Here is an 18,573-nt window from a genome sequence, read left to right on the forward strand (position 1 = left end):
GTGAATATTTGTAGTAAATATAAGGTGGACTGTGCCTGTGTGAAGGGGAACCAGGAGTGCCCTGTGCTGAAGCACAACCTAGAGCCCACAGAGAACCTGGGCTCTGTAGGGCGACGTCGCGGGAGTCGCAAAGAAAAGGACCCAGCCCGGGACGATCAGGGCCAGAACCAGAACATGGGTTTGGATGGCGAGGGAAAGGGCAAGAGTGTAGGAGACTGCAAACAGAGGAAACTGTCTCCTCTTCGTCTCTCCATCTCAAACAACCAGGTGAGGTTACACTTGGATCAACATCCCGCTCAACACACCCAGTCACACCCTTTTCTTACATGACACTGCCCATATATTATATGTGTAGACTTAGTTTTCTACTTAAGTTTCTGTTAGTACACATTTATGTCTGGTCTATGCATGCCATTTTGTTTAGTTTAGATTGATGTCATTTCCATGCATGTCTTTTTCATTTTTAGTCACTTTTTTTTTTTTAAACCTACATCCTCTTTAGTTCCCTCTTTTTTTCCCCATCACCCTTTCACGCAGTCATATTTGGCGCTCCGACATTGTGAAGATTTTACTGTCAATGCGCAAGACAGTTTTCGTGCCACTGGTCTGGCTGAGTTACTTCGGATTGAATCAGAATGCATTCTCTCTGGGATGTGTCAACAACATCAGAAACACCAAATCTCTCCTGTCGTTTTTTTTTTTTTTTTTTTTTTTTTTTTCTCCCCAACAAAGAAATTCACTGTGGCACAGCTAAATCATGCTAAATTTGGTTTGAAACAAGAGGCATCTCATTTATGTGTACAAAAAAACTTGCCTCTCGGCCGTTTAGGAATCAGGCCAGTGGGTCATTTATCCTCTATTCTGGCAGGTGTACGACAGCGTTTTATTGCGACTCCTTTGAAGACAGGTGAGATCAGATATCGCAAGAAAGGAGATGGAATATAAAAAAAGGCATTACTAGTGCAAACGCCAAGGTACTGGTACACCTTGAAACTTTCCCAAAGGGGAACAGGTCCAGTAATCATTTTTAAACATCAAGCCGCCATGTATGATATGATCGAAGACAGGGTAGGTGTTTTGTGCGCAGACTTGCCTCTAAAGCACGAGCGGAGTCACTTTCCCCGTAACCTTCAGATTATTCCCCTGCCCCTTCCCCCCCCCCCCCCTCTCCCCCACCTCTTACCTGTCTCCCTCTAGTCTGTAGCCAGACTGAATGATCAGCCATGATAAAACGCCTCCCCTCCTCTTACAGGATCCTGAGTTATTTGAGGATCTAGAAGACAAAACCTCCATTAGCAATGAAGTAGAGATGGAGTCAGAGGAACAGATTGCAGAGAGGAGAAGGAAGATGGTAAGTGTGCCAAGCTAGGGGCTATAGCTTTTCTGCCATGCAGCCACCCAGAAGAACAAGCAGAGATTTAAAAAACAACAACAACAAGAGTCCCCTGTTGCTCTGGGTGTGGACTACTGGTCTGCTCAAGGGGATAGGTGCAGCTGCCTCTTGCCTAAACTACCCTCCTCTTCATCACTCTGCTTCGAGCTCCCACCGCTGTCAGTGCCTCTGTGGCTGTTCTGTTCAGTCTTGTTAGTTTCTTCTTCCTCCTCCCATGTGGACTTCCTACTTCTTTTCCTCTCACAGTACTGAAGCTTTTTGCTTGTCTCAATTATGCATTGACATCTTTAATCATTTGTTTGCCTCATTTTCTCCACTATATGGAAAAAAATGACCTCCCCCCCTCCCATGCCGCATGACCATATTTAACTTTCATCCCCGTTAGTGAGAACAAAATAATTTTGCTGTCGTGCATCCTGGAAGAGTCCCCAGTGTGCCTTATAGTTTGAGTGTAGCTCCCCTCTAAGCTCCCCATCATTGCGGCCAGGAGTCTGAAATGGCCAATTACCGGTTGGACCACTCTCTTATGTTCCTGAGAGATGGGATCAAACACGCATACACACACACACTCTGGAAATTACCCCACAGTCAGCTTCATTTCACACGGTGGACCCAAGGTGTAAAGTGCTGACTCATCTTTGGCAAGCAGCTCGGCTAATCGGTCAGAGCGGGACAGATAGTTGCAAGCAGGGTGGGAGGGAGGGAGAAAGCGAGGGATGATGCAGAGGGGTACAGCCTTGTTGCCAGGGCCATATTGACTTTGGGAGATCCAATAGGCTGCCTTCTATGGAATGTTGCCCAGGAGAGAGCTCTGCTGCTCGTGCAAAGATGTGTGCATTCACACACTGACAGTCAGAACTGTAGTAGGTGCATGTGGGTGTTGTAAGTCTATGATTTGACGAGGTGCGGGGGAGATGGCATTTATGTGTGTTGGCATGATCTCTCAACTACTTAAAACAAAAGCCCCTTCTGGTTCAAAAGGCATCCTGGCTTTTTGTGTAATGTCCTCTAACAGAATGTTTGCCTGTTTAGTCTCCGATTTTTATTTTTTTAAATTTTTTTGTGGCATTTTGTGCTTGGTGCTAGTTGACTGGTTCAGACAGAACCATGTATGGTCAGTGTTCGAAATTGTGGCCAGTTTGTCACATGGGTGGTCCATTGTGTCAATAATGTGAATTCCTGGATGTTAAATGTTCATCTCCAATTTTTTTGTATTGGTCAAAGCAATATTTTAACCATCACTGAGACAGGAATAACTAATATAGCGACTGTGATCACGTTTATTGTCATTGTCTACTGGAATAAACGGCTTTCGTTAAAGCCACGTCACCGGCAGCAACCGGACGCCACGGACAAACAAATTTGCTCAGATTAGACTTTGCTGCGTTTTTCATCCAGAAGTCAGGGGCCGCTAGACCGTTACTGCCTGGACCGTTTGGTCCCGGCAGTGCATCACTTTGCTCAGTTTATTGGGAAAGCGCAAACTGGAGTTTTAGTAGTAGCTCCCCTGCACAAACACATCTCTGGTGTTGGCCTGTTTCCAGTTCAGCCAAAATAAATACTTTTCCTAAACTTAGATGTCATTAAGAATGTTTCACCCTCAGTTTTCGGCAGTGAACCCACATCCTGGTGTTAGAACATTCCTCAAGTAGCCCCATTGTAGTTACCAGTGTACTGTACAAAATCCAACCTGCCCAACACTTGTAGTACCTGACATAGGCCTGTTTTGTACCAGTAGAAAGTCAGGGAGTCGCTTGTCTAGACCTGTCCAATGTGTTTGAAGCCTTGTTTAGGGGGGACATGTCTCTTCTAAACTGGGCTGTCTCTTTATTGAATATTCAGGCCAACCCAGTGGAGCAGTCCCATCTCCCTGTCGGGGCGGCTTCCAGCTGGAAGGGACTGAAACACAAGGAGGTAAACTTGACCCATCCATAGCCAACCCCACTCCACCCATCTACCAGCCTCCCACTCCCAATCTCTTTGAGGTGACTGACTTGCAAGCGTACTAACAGCCCCTTCTTCACAGACACCAAACTTCAGCCTGGCCAATGCAGCAATACATGTTGTCTCAGTATGTTTTGTGGACTGAGTCTCTTTTCAAAGGGGTGTTCCAACTGACGGTGGGGCTTTTGTGTTTTTGGTGGAGGTAGCCGTTGTCTCCATATAGTTTGGGATTTGTGGCACAAATATGCAAACAGGGATCACATTTGACAACCTGTGTTAGAGCCTCCTGGTTTGTCAGGGTTTATGTCCCAGTCACCTTTTGACACATTGACAGCAATTTTCCCGTTGGTCCACTCTGACCTTTTCTCTTTCAGTTCTGAGTCCAGGGGTCATATTTTCACTTGTCTCTGCACACAGCTACAACAGCTTTTGCAGCGTAGCACACATTAACCCGTTGTATCGCTGCGTGTGGTGCTCTGTGAACGATCAGTACTCGGTGGACTAATGCATCCGCTCCCTCTTCTCCCCATCACCCCTCCTTCAAACCCCACATTTGCAGACACGAGAGGAGAGAAAGATGGAGGCCATTCTTCAAGCTTTTGCCCGAATGGAGAAGAGGGAGAAACGCAGGGAGCAGGCCCTTGAGCGAATTGGTAGCATCAAGTCAGAAGTTGGTGGACGCGGTGACATCAAGGAGGAGCCTCCAGCAACACCAGAGACGGCAGATTCCCCATCGGTCATGCAGGTAAGCGCTTGAGGAGTAACAGATATCACCTCTTGTGGTGTTCTTATCGGAGATCAGACATGGATCTGATGCGTTTTTTTTTTGATAGATATAAACATTCGATTGTCTCTTCTGTAGCCACTTCTGGAGGTAAAAGAAGAACCAGGAATAAAACCAGCCAAGGTCAAAGGCTCAAGGAACAGGAAGAGTTTTTCTAGAAACCGCACGCACATTGGCCAGCAGCGCCGGCGAGCTCGCACCATCAGCACGTGTTCAGACCTGCCCCCTGGCTCTCCAGCTGAGTCTGTGGAGCCTTTGACCAATGAGTGTTCTGAGGGGGAACCACCCACCGCACCAGAGCCAGAGGCCATCGCTTCCCAAGCACCGGACACCAGCCCACCACACAGCAGCTCACCGGCACCTGACAGAAACCGCACAGGGAGCAAGAACTTCAAAACTAAAAAGGTACGCTCAGTGTTTCCTGTATTTGCACCTGAGCAGATCTTGTGGTTGTGTTTTAGGTTTTGAGCTTATGATTTCTCCTGATGATTACTTTAACAAATACACAAATCCAAGTTGATGAATACATTACCAAAAATCGTTTCTGGAATTTGCAGCACTTTGTCAGTGAGTGGGTGGGGGAGAAGCAGCAGGACCGTTTTGCCACTCGAACCCCGGAGCCGGCCCCAGAGAGGCCGCTGAGAATAAGCAGTGACCCTGAAGTACTCGCCACCCAGCTCAATGCCCTACCAGGCCTGGCCTGCTCGCCACAGGTCTACAGCACACCCAAACACTACGTCCGTTTCTCATCTCCATTCCTGGCAAACCGCAGCCCCACCACGCCTGGAGTCCCCACAGGGAGACGACGTTCCAGAGAATTGCCGGAAACTCCTCCGACTACCGGCTCTTGCAAAAAGGTACTGAAAGAAATACTGATATCCCCTTTTAGCTTTGATGGGCCATGACTCTTGCAGTCTGTGTGGTCTTAAAAAGTCAAAAGGATTTTTTAAATTAAATCTTGACCACAAAGGCGAAGGAACTCTTTTTAGTGTCCCTAGAAATGGACAGAGCTCTATTAGCTGTTATTTAATTAAGATGTGTCTTGATATTCTTACAGCGATGGTTGAAGCAGGCTCTGGAGGAGGAGGGATCCACCAGCCCGGCCAGACGGCCGAGCCTCATCATGCCCAGTGAGGGTCCCCTCAGCCCTTCCATTAATGGAGACTCTGACAGCCCTCTACCTTACAACGGCACCTGCTCACTCTCCGGTAGGTCTCTGTGAGAACTGTTGATCAGACCAAACATTTGGACTTGTTCAGTTTTGTTTTTTTTGTTTTTTTACCCTTAGATCCAAATGGTCTGAAATATCTTAGAGAGCGTACTAACAGACAAAAAAAACCTAAAAACAATTTTCTCTCTGTCAGAGTTGCCTACACCTTTGAAAAAGCGGCGATTGAGTCCGTTAGATGCCTGTATGTCCGAGAGCTCCACCCCCTACGGCTCCCCTTGTGCTACACCCACCCGGGCAGACCAATCGGAGACACCCGCAACACCTATTTTAATGACTACCCCACCACGTCCAAGAATTGAGGAGCCCAGTACAGAGCATTTGTCCAGTACCCCAACGCCGACACTTAACATCCCCCTGGAGGTAAAAGCCTGTTGATAACTCAAAACCCCATTAGAGATCACATTTATAAAAATGAACAATAATTAGGATTTGTGTTGTCACTCACAGAGTGAATCTTCAGTGGAAAGCTCACCCGACATCAACCTGAAACCCAGCGTGCTCGAGGTGAGTAGAGGGCTAAACAGGAAGTGACGTTTTTTTCCCTAAAGGCAGTTAGGTTTTCATAAATAAACACCTTCCAACGTTCATGCTAACATTCTCAGTAGATGAATTAATTGATATTGTGGGAAATTCTTGCCTCCTTCATGGACAAAGGTGATGAATCTGATGAATGGTGACACATATTAGTTCCTGGTTTCGAGGTCCTGGATGTTTACCCAGGGTGAATATGAGCATGACGCGGTTGTTGTAGAAAACAGGGCAACTTAACATCCTGCTGTGATATGGAGCTGTTTGTCCCTCAATCCTATGATCCCTCTCTTCTCTCCTAGGCTGATCGACCTCCTTCGTTGGTCTCGTCTCCCTGCATCAGGGTGCCTAGTTCAGACGGGCTCCAGACAGACATCAAGATGTCCATTCCTGAGAGTCCACAGCCTTCAACTGCAGAGTCTGTGGACTTTGGAGAGGACAGAGTCGACGGTGGGATCATTGAAGGAACTAACGAGGCCTCCTCCTCTGCAGAAACATGTGCTTCCTCTTATTCTGGCTGGATGAAAAGCCCAGAGAGAGGCCCGACTGGACCAGCTGGCCTGAACTTTTCTCCAGTCAACTCTAACCTAAGGGACCTCACCCCCTCACACACCTTGGAGCCTCTGGCAGCTCCCTTCAGGCCCGAGGCTGCAGCTGGAGCTGCATCGGGGCCCACAGCAGGGACAGGGTCATCGGTAGGCTCTCAACCGCCCTTCAGCGAAGGCCAGGGGCAGCTCTTCTACCCCTGCTCCGAGGAGGCAGGTTCACTCAGCTTCTCACGCTCGCTCAACGGGGACGGGATGGTTGAGGGAGGAGGGTCGGCGCAGAATCCCCCACAGAAGAAAAAGGTGAGTCTGCCTCAGCTGTAAAGATCTGCTGAGCGTTTGATCATGAATTGTTGCTTTGTGGATCAGATGTCCTTTCAGTCCAGAAGAAAAACGTTCCAGAGGCGGGTTACCATTACCTGCTCAAATGCTGCCCTCTAGTGTTGTGACTGTGGCCGTGCGCTTAAATGTCACTATGCTTCTGCATCTTCTCAGGTATCGCTGCTAGAATACAGGAAACGGCAGCGCGAAGCTCGTCGCAGTGGCTCCAAGACTGAGTGCAGCTCTCCTGTGTCCACTGTCCCACCTTTGACTGTAGACACTTTCCCCATCGCCGTAGAGACCACCAGCGAGCCTCCTCTACCACCCGCTGCTGCAGCCGTTTGTAACACTGGCGCTGTAAAAGACTCCCAGACAAATGAGGAGGTGGAGGTGGCAGGAGAGAGAGGGGAGAAGGAAGGAGGAGAGGGACAGTGGTACGTTCAGACGCATTCAGGACACACGACAGTTATTCGTTTCTTCCTTTTATGCAGTGGAGCTTCAGGTTGAGGCGATGGTGCTGCACTTCGGAGTGTGGACTCACTTTTCTTGCTTCTGCTCTCTTTTTTTCCTCTCTTCAAGGACGTCGTCCACCTCTGTCGAGCAGGCCCGGGAACGCAGCTACCACAGAGCTTTGCTGCTCAGCAAAGACAAAGATGCAGGTGAGACTCGAGAGTGACTCGCTCACTAAAGTCTTGATGCATCTGACTTGTTTACTTACTAAAGATCTGCCACTGTTCTTCAAGATGGAGACACCGAGAGCGGCGATACACCTGCGCTGAGAGACTGTCCATCCCCAAGTCCTCAGAAGACCCCGACCCATGCCGTAAGTTAGCATACGATGAGATCTGACTCATCCTAGCCAGTGTTGAACAAAGGTGTGACACTTCCTGTTGTCCTTCCCCTCAGCCCGGTTCCCCAGGTCCTGTTGGTGCTGCCCAGGCTCCTACTTGGCCAGCTAAAGAGGAAGATGGTGACAGTCAACCTCGAACGCCAAATCCAACCAGCCAGCCACCAAGCAAGCCTGCAGGCCCCAAGTCGGCCCCTCTGACGCCAACAAAGCTGCATCCGACCCCCCTGCCCTCCTCCCCGGTCCACTACCCCGGGTCCTCTCTTCTTCACTCGCCCAAGTCTCAGCCTCATGGCTCCCCCTACCGGAGCCAGAGGGCGCTGTTCTCCGCCCAGCCTCAAAACCAAACCCAGCCTCAGGCTCAGACTGGCCCTCCCTCTTTCCCCCAGTATAATACGCAGGGTGCTCCCCCGCCACCACCTCCTCCTCCACCTGCACCTCCTGCCTCCACAGCCTACTTTCCCAGTCAGAACCCTTCACCTGCTGGACCCTTCCCTGGATTTAAACCAGCGGTGACACCCCCCTACCCTCCTGGTTCCCAGCCCATGATGCAGACTCTTCCTCACAGCGTGCACTATCAGAGCTCAGCTGCCCCACCACCTCCCCCACCTCCACCCCCACACCCGATGCCTGGCCCCACCCTGCTGCACGTGAACCTGCAGCCTCCTCCCATCCAGCAGCACCAACTCATGCTGACGACGGCCCCCCCTCCGCCTCCTCCACCGCAGGGCCAGACCCCCCAGCAGCAGCCGCAGCAGCCTTCCTCCGGCAGCACGCTGCTGTCCCTCACCCCCCCTCCACCTCCTCCTCCACCTCCCCCCAACCCCTCCACCAATGCCCAGATGCAGCCCCACCACTTTCAGAACTTAGGGGGCTTTCAACCGGGGTTGCCCCCATCCACATACCCCCCACCCCTTCAGCAGACTGGACTGCCTCCACCTCCCCCTCCTCCTCCCCAACAGACTCAGCAAGGTCAGGCTCAGGCCACCTCCTCCCAGATGTCTACTGGGACTCGTGGAGCCCCCACATCCTCAACGCCCTTCCACAGTTCGGGGTACCTGAGCACAGGGTGGCACTGACCGCGCTCGGCCCAGCCTGTCAGCCCCTGAGAACTCTGCCCGAGAGGGGCGTGTACCATAAGCTGTAGATAAGTTTTCTATGTACCTGAACACATGGCCAGTGGAAAAACAGCTGATTGTGGGATAAAAGGGTACTTTTAAAAAAGAAAAAAGAAAAAAAAAGGACAATGACACAATCTTCAAGACAAACTGTAAAAAGCGAAGATGGACGATCCCCTGGTGCTCATAGCCCTCTTCTCTCTGGCCTCTGTTTGTTTTTATATCCCTTCCTGTGACGGAGAGAAAAACCTCTCTGCTGTGTCTTGTTTGGACTCCCGTTGTAAGACCCCCGCACTTTGTTTATCAATGGACATTCCAGCCTATACCCCCCCCCTCCTCCTTCCCTCCCTCCTTCTCCTCCTTTTGTCAGTTATTCCTTTGACTTCCTCCCCCTCTGTTGTCAGCTCTCTATACCATTTATTTGTTTTAATCTAGTGGCTCATTATAGCGAAGAGAAAGCTTTTTGTATAGAGAAAAAAAAACACAATTATTTTTTTTATTCCTCTGTCTAACAACAAATATCTGTTCACCGCTGCAGATTCAGAAAAAAAAAAAAAGATTTCTGGGAGACTGCCTCACAACCTCGGGAGGCTGCACTCGTGTGTTTTGTATGTGTGTGTGTGTGTGTGTGTGTGTGTGTGTGTGTTTGTTAGGAATGACGGAGTATGGCTGCCCAGTATGACTTTCTGAGGCAAGAAAGCGTGCGTGAGAGATTTCGTATAACGAGTGCTGGTAGTCTTCTGAGGTAGGCAGCGTGGTCGCGCCCACAGGTAGGACGTTAGCAGTTTATTTTTGAATATCAATGGTTATTTGTAGAAAGTGTAATTTAATGTATAGGTGGTTACTCCAGCTTTCACCAAGAACAGGTTGTAAATATTCGCTTCTTTTCTTTTCTATGCTTGTACAATTCGCTCCCATCCCATTTTGAAATATGGTTGTAAATATGAACGCTCTTCTTGGCAAAGCTGAATGTTTCTGTGACTGTAGCATTATTTTTATTTTATTTTATTATTTTTTTTCCCTCTCTGGACTCTTCAACTTTGTCTTTTTTTTTATTATTTGTGTGTGTGAGTGTATGTTTGTGTGGAGGGGAGAAACTCAGACACTGCACTGGTTGGCTATTTTCATGGTTCATTATAATAAATCACTGTAATGACAGTTTTATACCATTTGTCTCGACGCGTCTGTGGGGAAGTTTGTGCCGCTTTTGGCTTCTTTGACTGATGTCAGCTCGGCTTTCTGTCCTCAGGAGGTCAAAACGGAAACCGGAGGATCTCTGATTGATGCGCGCATTTCCTGACGTTCAGTCGTCTCATCGGCAGGGCAGATGTGGGTGTTTATTTCAAATGTGTGTCACGATATCCTTTTTTTTTTTTTTAAACATCATCATGCCACGAGGATTGATGGTAATATCTGGAGAAATTCTGAATTCTGAAGGTCAGACTACTTTTTTTATGTTATTCCAGTTAATGGCGGATGATGAAAACATTTCCGGAGTTGTGGCAAAACCCTCAAACCAAATTTTGTGAGTTTAAAAAAAAAAACAACAACAACGTAAAAAAACAACAACAACCTTTTTACTCTGTTGTTGGATAAAACAAAGACAAACTACAACTCTGGAGAGAAAAAGTCCCTAAATTCTGTCCTTATTACTTACTTAGACCTCATATTTTGGGTGGATGTGAAACGCGTCTTTCATCATTTTTAGCTCAACTATGAAAAAGTAAAAACGACCAAAAAAAAAATCAAACTAGCAAATCCAGGTTAAAATCGAATTAAAACTGAATTTGAAAATGGCAAAGACAGAATGATAAAAACAACCCGATCAAACTGCTAAACTCCTCTCACCTTGCCTTCAACCTCATGTTCCTCCCTCTCAGTCAGGGTCCCAGAATAGAAGCACTAACGGGCCCTCGTCCATCACTTTCCTGGTGTGTAATGAGCGCCGCAGCCTCGTGGGGGAATTAGCTTGGCAACAGGCTCTTTGTCTCGAATCGAATCGACGCCGTGTAGGTTCGTCTCATCGGAGGCTCTCGGGATGCACGTGAGCAGATGGTCTCAGCGCCGCCTTCAATCCAGGAGCCGGCGCGCTTGTCAGATCTGATACTTCCTTGTTTCGATCAGTGGTGAGTCCACGGGGTCTTTAGTCATCACTATGGTGGTCCCGTCCTTCAGAATCATCCCCCATTACAGCTTTGTCTACTCCTCAACAATTTCCACCTCAAAGCTAAGCTGTTTCCAGCTGTATTTCACCCCCAAAAAAGTGTGTTTTGCCTTTCAAGTACTCACAAGTACTTACTGTATCTTGACACATTTTACTGCATTATTTCTTTGTGTCCTCAGAATGCAGTAAGAGACACTCACTTCTATTTAGCTTGAAGCTGACGCAAAACTGTGGACTACAAAAACAGAATCCCTTACTGAACGATCATCAAATTAGTGGCACGGTGGTGCAGTGGTCAGCACTGTTTCCTTGTAACTAGAAGGTTCCGGGTTCAAATCCTGGCTTGGGCATTAGATCTTCCTGTGTGAGTCTCCATGTTCTCCCTGTCTCTGTGTGGGTTCTCTCTGGTACTCCAGCTTCCTTCCACAGTCCAAAGACTTCAAGAGGGGACCAGGTTAATCCAGACTCTAAATTGACCGTACGTGTTTTTGGTCCTGCCATGGATGGGTGACCCGTCCAGGGTGAACCCCGCCTCTCGCCTGAAAGCTACTGGGATAGGATCCACCGCCCCACCCCCGCCACCCTTAACAGGATAGGATGTAGAAAATGAATGGATGGATATTTGTCCAAAAAAAAAAAAACGGATTATCACTTACACCCCTTTCACACTGAAAAACGCATTGGCTCGGCATTTGGGAGCATTCAAACTTCCAAAAAAACCCGGGGTCTGAACTCCCGCTGCGAGGGCTGCATACTTGTTTTTCCCTCTCAAACGTCATCGCGCTGACAACGTCATCATTACGCAGAAACGTGTGCCGGAACACTGAGAGGTAAACAACCGACAACATGGACGTGGTCGAATCCAACGTTCGCGGGACATCAACCGGAGGACTGAGCTTACGGCAGAGGCCAACACTTTATTGAGAGGTGAGCGAGCAGCTCTCAGCCCAGCCGAAGGTTTTTTTTTTTTCCATTTATTTATTTTTTTCCCGGAGCTTCCATGGTGACAGCCTGACAGGCGACACAGTGACAAGATCAGGATGCGACAGGAAGGTCGCGTGAAACCTGAGACGACGCGGGTTGCCCTTTTCACACCGCAGTCGAGCCGAGCCGCTAAACTCCCAGGTCGCTTGGCGAGTCGGTCGACGCGGGTCGAAATGCCGAGTCGACCCTTTCAGAGTGCCGAAAAACCCGCATTGACCCGCGTTTTTCGTGCAGTGTGAAAGGGGCTTTTGTCTATTGGCAGAGCACAAGGAACACCATCACAGGGTATTTCTACGTAATCCACCAACGCAGTATTCAGGTGAACTATTTATTTTCCAGCGTCGCCTCAACTGATGCATCTTACGGCTTACGGTACTTTTGAATCACCAAATGCACCTTTGCTGCTGCAGGTCTGTTCCTGGGGAAGAAATCACAAGAACAAGAGGCAGGACCCGGGGCAGAGCGGCTCTGGTCTGGTATGGCATCCACATACATAATACCATACTATAACATCAGTTCTCATACGGAATTCGATTTTAAAGCATTAAAAACGCAGGCGCACACTTTATTTTTTTTGTTGAAAATGCGTCATTTCTTTATTTCATATTCCTTATCAAATGTTCATTTTTCTAGACAGACTCTTTACGGAACAGAAAATCAATACTTTTGTTCTTCCTTGCGTTGTGTTTTAAAATGGCGAGAAAAACGCGCCGTCAGCACGACCAGTGAAACCACCTCAGGTAACTGGGATGGTATCCGAGGAGACGCCTTTGCAAGGTTGCTGTGTGAAATGTGTGTGGAAAAATCAGTGGCCAGCAGGGGGCAACACCAACAGTTAAAAACAAACAAATAATGATGATGAGAAATCTATGAGAATCGCCAAACTTTTTACTCGATTTATTACCTCTGGAATCCCTTTCTAGTCACTTTATGGTCCAAAACTCTAGTTTTAAATCTCCTTTAAACTCAACGGTGGTTATTTTGCAAATTACGCTCCGGAATAATCTCCTTTCAGCTGCCATTGCTACGTCCTTGATGTTGCCAGAACTGGAAAAATTAAAAGATGGCGGAGCAAAACTCTTGGGGAAAAAAAGGTGAATCCATACGGCAACAAATTTTAAATTCTGGGAGCTCTTTTCCACCCCGGCTTATTTTTTTTTATTTGTCACCAAACATTAAAACAACTAAACTGTAACCAAAACATGTACTGCGGTATGTCTGTGAGGCATCTAGCTAGCATTAGCTGGCTAGTTGGTGTTAGCAATACAGCTAACTGACTAGCTGTGTACCTGCTTTTTTTTTGTTTTGTTTTTGTTTTTTGCAAGGCTAAGCTAAGTAGCGGTTAGCTGAGACACATTTGAGAGTTCTGTCGTTCTTCTTTTTCGCTTTTGCTTTAAAGGGGTCGACATCTTTAGTTTGGTCAAATATTCACAGTTTTATTTTAAATGTCACCATTCCCTTTTTTTTGCTTTTTTTTTTTTGCATTTTTGAGGGATGAGGATGATGGTGGTGGTGGGGGGGGGGGGGGGGGTTAGCACTCCACAATACTGTCAGTTTTACAATATACCGTATGGCACACACTGATAATGGACCAATAGCTTGACATTTTTAAGTGTACATTTCAAAGTCAAGACAAAGCACAGGGATGTAACCAACATACACTGTAGCTATACACAGATTATAGGCTTAATACATTTTCTTCTATTTAGTGCTCTTTATTTTTTTTTTGCAAAGTTGTCATCTTTATTTTACTACCTTTGACACTATCACATCAAACATCAAATTATATCAAAATGTTTTGTTGTTGTCCAGCGTGTCGGCTCAACGCCCGGCGATTTTCCTCCATTCTCACACTTTTTAACAGTCTTGAGGGACTTGAGGGAGTTTGTTACACGACACTGTTGACTTGATAAGAAAAACGATCTGACAGCTTTGACCTCGAGTCTGTTGAGTCCTCGTTTGTGTCGGTCAAAGTCAGGTTAATTTGTTTTGATGTAATTCGACTTGATCTGCAGCCTCTCTTGGCGGCGACACTGGTGTTTGTCCAGCCAGTGTCCTGGAGCTGAATTCCCACTTGAAGAGTGTTTCTGAATCTTTGTTTTGAGCCCTACCGGTTCACCCCGAGGCCTCCGTACGTCGGCGTGGAAAAACGTTTCTGACATGATGATGCAGTGACAAGCCAACAACAGGCGAGCTCGGAGAAGAGTCTGAGATTAATGGCTATTATACAGAGGGAACTTTCAGAAAGGCGTCCCGGCTCCAACACTTGTGCGACCTCCCCTATGGATCTCTTCTTTGATTGGATCTTTCCCCACACATCAGCTCTGCATCCGGGCCACAGGTCGGGCCAGGAGAGGGAAGCTGGGTCCTCAAGTATCATCACGCCGAGGCAGCAAGACCTGCAGACCGAACAAGTTACTTTAGTTACCATAAAAATGCTTAGTTTAATGTGTAAGCAGGTGTGGGGGGGGGGGGGGGGGATGCAAAGTTTGAAACCCACAGCGAGTGACTGAAATGACCAAGTCACTCTTTTTCAGATATCAGTTCACTTGATGTCGAATGAAATATGACAATAAAACACGATGAATGTCTCATAATCGCCAGCAACAACAAAATAGAGGTCGCGATACAAATTCCGTTGGAAAATCAGTTTAAAATTAAAAAAAAAAACCCAAACAGAATTATCCCCAAAACCTACAAAAAAGTTAATAAGAATATTAAAAGAACTTTAATGAAATTTAGTTAGAAGCTAAAATGTTAAGCTGTCTCACTAACTAGAAACAAAATCTCAACACAGACATGCATATTATATAAACTCAAAAATAAAAAATAAAAAAACATAGAAGACATCAACACTGATTTTATCCTTCAAGAGCGCCAGGAATGTTTTTCTTCCTTTCTTTTCAACTTTTCATCTTTCAAATGTGACACAGTCTGGATCTTAAGCCACCGTCGCTTGAGCCACGCTGCGTTTCGTGCAGATTCTTACCTGTGTGTGAGACTGCGTCACCGTGTCCTCACGTTATATGGCATTATTCCCGCTCTCTGTGGGAGGAAAGAGGGGGAATTCATTCACATGTGGATGGATTGATACTGCTATTAACCAGCAGGTGGCAGTATGACATAAATATTCACTCTTTGTGATTTAACAGCTGCCTGAGGTAAAACATCCGGAGGTTTATAACTTGAACAGGTGTCACAATCCATCCTCCTTAGCGACGAGATAAGAAAACAAGCCATCTGCTATTTGATGAATCCTCCGTTTTCACTTTCGCTCTCATTTTTCACGTACATCTGCCTCGCTCGTCCTCATGAGCTCTTCTCTTGTCTCCTCTGCCTCAGTTTGGTAATGGCTCCTTCCTCCCAGTCATTTTGCCTCTGCGAGCTAACAGGCGACTGTGTCCCAGCTGATAGGGTGGCTGTGATTCATTTAGACAAGCTGGCAGCAAGCTGTGTAAACAGCCATTAGTAATTCATGACTCTGTCCAGCATCCCTGGGCTTCAATTAACCCATGCTATTGGAGCGTTCTCCCCCTCCATCACCCCATCCCTCTCTCCCTCTGTCTCTCCGTCTCATCTCCGTCCTCCTTCATCTGTATTCTCCTCTCCTGTCTGCATCCTCACCGTTTAAATCATTCTCTTTGGGTCGCCGTCATCTCTCCCAATCAAAAAAAGAAAGGGGGGGGGGGGACAAACCAACAACAACAACCCTCTCTCATTGCTGACGGAGGACAGCCAACGCAGACGAGCCGGCGGTATATAATATCCATCTAATGTATGCAAATGAAAAACTCGCGCATGTGAAATTATGCAAAGAAATCTAGGCGGAAATAAGGTTTTAATTTCCAAGCTGCTGGAGGGATGTGGCGACAGGAATCAGATGGTTGATCGCTGTTAAGGTTTTGAGCTTTAATTGAAAAGCCAGCATGGCAAGTGTGCGGACTTGAGTCACACGCTTCATATCCTCTTATACATCACTTTTATTATTTATTAATTATTTATTTATTTTTAAGCAGCGTGAAAAACTCCCCGGCCAAACATGGAGTCGATCCTTGGCAGGAGACGCTCAGGACCGAATTGATTCGCTAATACGTTCACAGGCATTTGCTTCGGTTTGTTAACGCCTGGATCTCATTTGAGGTTTAATTGCACCACAACTTTCTTTCATGTCGTCGTCTGTATGAATGACTTCCGTGAAAACGTTCTCTGAATTGCAATGAAACCGGCTTGAAAAAGCAACGCATTAAGCAAATATTCAACTTCCTCCGTTTTAAATTGTTTCTGGCTGTTGGTGAAGTTGATAGGCGGGGAGCATTCGTCACGTTAATGCCTCCGATGAGTTAATGGTGCAACAGAGCGGTGAAGGAATCATTCTTGAGTCCTGGAAATAAATTAGCATTGCTGCACGTCCGCTCCCCTCCTCAGAGCCGATGGGTTTTCAGTTTTGCAGCCAAAAACTTGTGGTTCCTGCAAGTTGAAGATATTTTGACTTTCTTTTCTCCACACTGCGTTCATCGGTTTTGAAGAAGATTGCTAACAAGCTAACGTTAGCCTTGTACTTCAAGCGGTTAACTTGATACCCCCAAAAAGTTGTACAAGTGGTGTTCATTGGCGAATGTTATCTCACAGAGTCTTGGAGAATCGACTGCTTTTCTTTTATCTGCCCATAGGAATATGCATTTAATACATCCAATTTTTTTTTTTAAATTTTGCCACAGATTTCAGATTGACCGTGGACAATGTTTTAACACAAGCAAGCTAAGAGGCTATAAGTGAGCTAAATAAAAGACTTTTGCTATCTCTGTGGTGTTCCATGCACATAGTCCTCATGTCTAGATGTCAAAAAAAAGAGACAAACCCAGCCTCTAACTTAAATTTTGTCAGGGGAAGTTTTTTTTTTTTTTTTTGTGGTCTTTTGGGGGCATTGCGGGCAGGATTGAGACAGCCCTACTGTAGAGGACCACGTTTAGCTGCATTCCCTCCTCATTCTTCAATTATTTATTTTCCACATATTGTGCTAAAATGAATATTTCTTTGAAAAACTTTAAACTAGTGTATGACATAAACATTCACTCTTTGTGTAAGTTGCTTCTCATGGTGAATAGTGAGAACATGATCCTCTTACTGTCTCCCAGCAGCTCCTCAGACATCAGATTGTCCTGGCGGTTTCCCAGGACGAAGGCCAGGAAGGAGAGGATGAGAGCATCCATGATGCCCATTATGGCCAAGATGTAGGCCCAGCGCACCGAGCAGGCACCCAGTGTGTACTTGTCTGTCTGCTCACCACACATTCGCTTCACCTCGTCACTGTCCCAGCCGTCTGGGTAGATCATGCAGCCCAGGATCAGACATGTACCTGGACCAGGAGGACAGAAGGATGGGTGAGAGATTTTTACGAATATTTCAGTCAATTAAAAGGCAGTTAAATCTCAGGCGCAGCTGACACAGAAGGAAAATGAGGTGACAGTAGTGCATAGATGGGACGGAGGGGTAAGGAAGGTGAAAAAGAAGGGGGGGGCTACCACATGTCACAGAGCACCATGTGGCAAGTCAGGCTGCCTTCTGCTGCATGGTTGAGGGTGACAGACGGAGCCGTTAGAGAGCAGAGTCTCCTATTATTATGAGTATTTATGAGGTACAAACTGAGTTTTAAGGGGAATAAAAATAGGATGAGGAAGCATCCACAAATGCGGACATCAAGAAAAACATGATAGAGAATCTCTTTAAGATGCTTGGTGTCCCTCAAGGCTCGATTCTTGGTCCACACAATTTCAGAGGTTCCCAACAACTCTCTCTATTCCCGAGGGAGGTTGAAGCACCCAAACAGTGGGTGTCACGGATTTGTTCTTACACACTCAAGGACTTTATAGTGCTCACTTTTATCTTACAGACAGAAAAAAAGTCTGCTAACTTGTTTGCGGCCCCGTGCTCCTCACATTGTGTACCTTAAATGGAGAGTTTACCCAAAAAAGAAAAGAAAACAGAGACATTTTTATCATTATCCACAAACCCTCAGGCAGATGGAAAGTCGGGACTGCTCGAGTATCACAGGAAAAGGCGTTGCAGTAATCTCCCAAACAATCAGGTCCAATTTTCAAATGTTTACAAAAAAAAAGTAGATAATGAAAGCATAAAATGCCTCCATATCATAAAACTAAAGTAATCCAAGTGTTCGGAAGCCTCGGCACGCTAAGATGTTTTGTATGGAGACATCTTTTCCTGAATGAACACAAGAGTTGGTCATCCATTCCTTTTCAAGCAACAACACCATAACAAAATAATAATCAGTATCGATGTAAACGCTCTCTAATCCATACGAGGTGCCTACATTTCCCAGGAGGAAGTGAGTGTATTGACTTTTCCTGCAGCAATCCAGACTTTTAAGAGGTTTCAAGCAAAACTGAATTGTTGTCATATATTTAACTGAAAAAAAACCTTTATCCTATAATACTAGTCATTTTCATCAAGTTAAAGGTGCTTTTTGTTGCCATTGCAGATGAGAGAAGACGATGCATCGGATTTTAAACCTTATTCACACGGAGTATGTGTCTTAAATCGACGATACGATCGCTCTTACACTCACGGCAACAAAAGAATTTGGTCCAAATTCAACAAAACAAAGCTTGAAAGGAAACAAATGGCGGTGTAATCTGTGAGTACCACAAGACAACAGTACTTGTTTGACTGTTGACAGTGAAAATGCGATTGTCAACA

General features: G+C 46.4%; 2 protein-coding genes and 1 long non-coding RNA gene across 7 annotated transcripts in view; 2 read left to right on the forward strand and 1 right to left on the reverse strand.

Annotated features, from left to right (window-relative positions):
• kmt2e (lysine (K)-specific methyltransferase 2E) overlaps nucleotides 1-9,880 on the forward strand; it is a 31,677-nt gene extending 21,797 nt beyond the window's left edge. For 2 of the 5 annotated variants that reach the window (XM_086201897.1, XM_086201896.1), the window contains exons 12-25: nucleotides 15-267; nucleotides 1,253-1,351; nucleotides 3,236-3,307; nucleotides 3,897-4,082; nucleotides 4,200-4,526; nucleotides 4,679-4,978; nucleotides 5,179-5,329; nucleotides 5,486-5,712; nucleotides 5,800-5,856; nucleotides 6,183-6,728; nucleotides 6,921-7,180; nucleotides 7,326-7,405; nucleotides 7,490-7,569; nucleotides 7,653-9,880. In XM_086201897.1, the coding sequence (XP_086058023.1) occupies nucleotides 15-267; nucleotides 1,253-1,351; nucleotides 3,236-3,307; nucleotides 3,897-4,082; nucleotides 4,200-4,526; nucleotides 4,679-4,978; nucleotides 5,179-5,329; nucleotides 5,486-5,712; nucleotides 5,800-5,856; nucleotides 6,183-6,728; nucleotides 6,921-7,180; nucleotides 7,326-7,405; nucleotides 7,490-7,569; nucleotides 7,653-8,672 (3,658 nt within the window). In that variant the 3' untranslated portion in view covers nucleotides 8,673-9,880. The remainder of the gene's footprint in view (nucleotides 1-14; nucleotides 268-1,252; nucleotides 1,352-3,235; nucleotides 3,308-3,896; nucleotides 4,083-4,199; nucleotides 4,527-4,678; nucleotides 4,979-5,178; nucleotides 5,330-5,485; nucleotides 5,713-5,799; nucleotides 5,857-6,182; nucleotides 6,729-6,920; nucleotides 7,181-7,325; nucleotides 7,406-7,489; nucleotides 7,570-7,652) is intronic. The other 3 variants (XM_086201899.1, XM_086201898.1, XM_086201900.1) reach the window with 3 other exon arrangements.
• Nucleotides 9,881-11,693: 1,813 nt separating this feature from the next.
• LOC147262741 (uncharacterized) overlaps nucleotides 11,694-18,573 on the forward strand; it is a 36,849-nt gene continuing 29,969 nt past the window's right edge. The window contains exons 1-3 of the long non-coding RNA XR_015112474.1: nucleotides 11,694-12,178; nucleotides 12,270-12,335; nucleotides 16,998-17,240. This is a non-coding gene — a long non-coding RNA (uncharacterized LOC147262741). The remainder of the gene's footprint in view (nucleotides 12,179-12,269; nucleotides 12,336-16,997; nucleotides 17,241-18,573) is intronic.
• lhfpl3 (LHFPL tetraspan subfamily member 3) overlaps nucleotides 12,400-18,573 on the reverse strand; it is a 38,863-nt gene continuing 32,689 nt past the window's right edge. Inside the window, exons 3-5 of the mRNA XM_086201905.1 lie at nucleotides 16,985-17,215; nucleotides 14,849-14,904; nucleotides 12,400-14,258 (exon numbers count right to left, since the gene is read on the reverse strand). Coding sequence (XP_086058031.1) covers nucleotides 14,882-14,904; nucleotides 16,985-17,215 — 254 coding nt within the window. The 3' untranslated portion in view covers nucleotides 12,400-14,258; nucleotides 14,849-14,881. The remainder of the gene's footprint in view (nucleotides 14,259-14,848; nucleotides 14,905-16,984; nucleotides 17,216-18,573) is intronic.

The sequence above is a fragment of the Aulostomus chinensis genome, chromosome 4, assembly GCF_037954235.1.
Source record: "Aulostomus chinensis isolate RoL2024-O1b breed Wild chromosome 4, RoL_Achi_v1.0, whole genome shotgun sequence".
NCBI classification, from domain to species: Eukaryota; Metazoa; Chordata; class Actinopteri; order Syngnathiformes; family Aulostomidae; genus Aulostomus; species Aulostomus chinensis.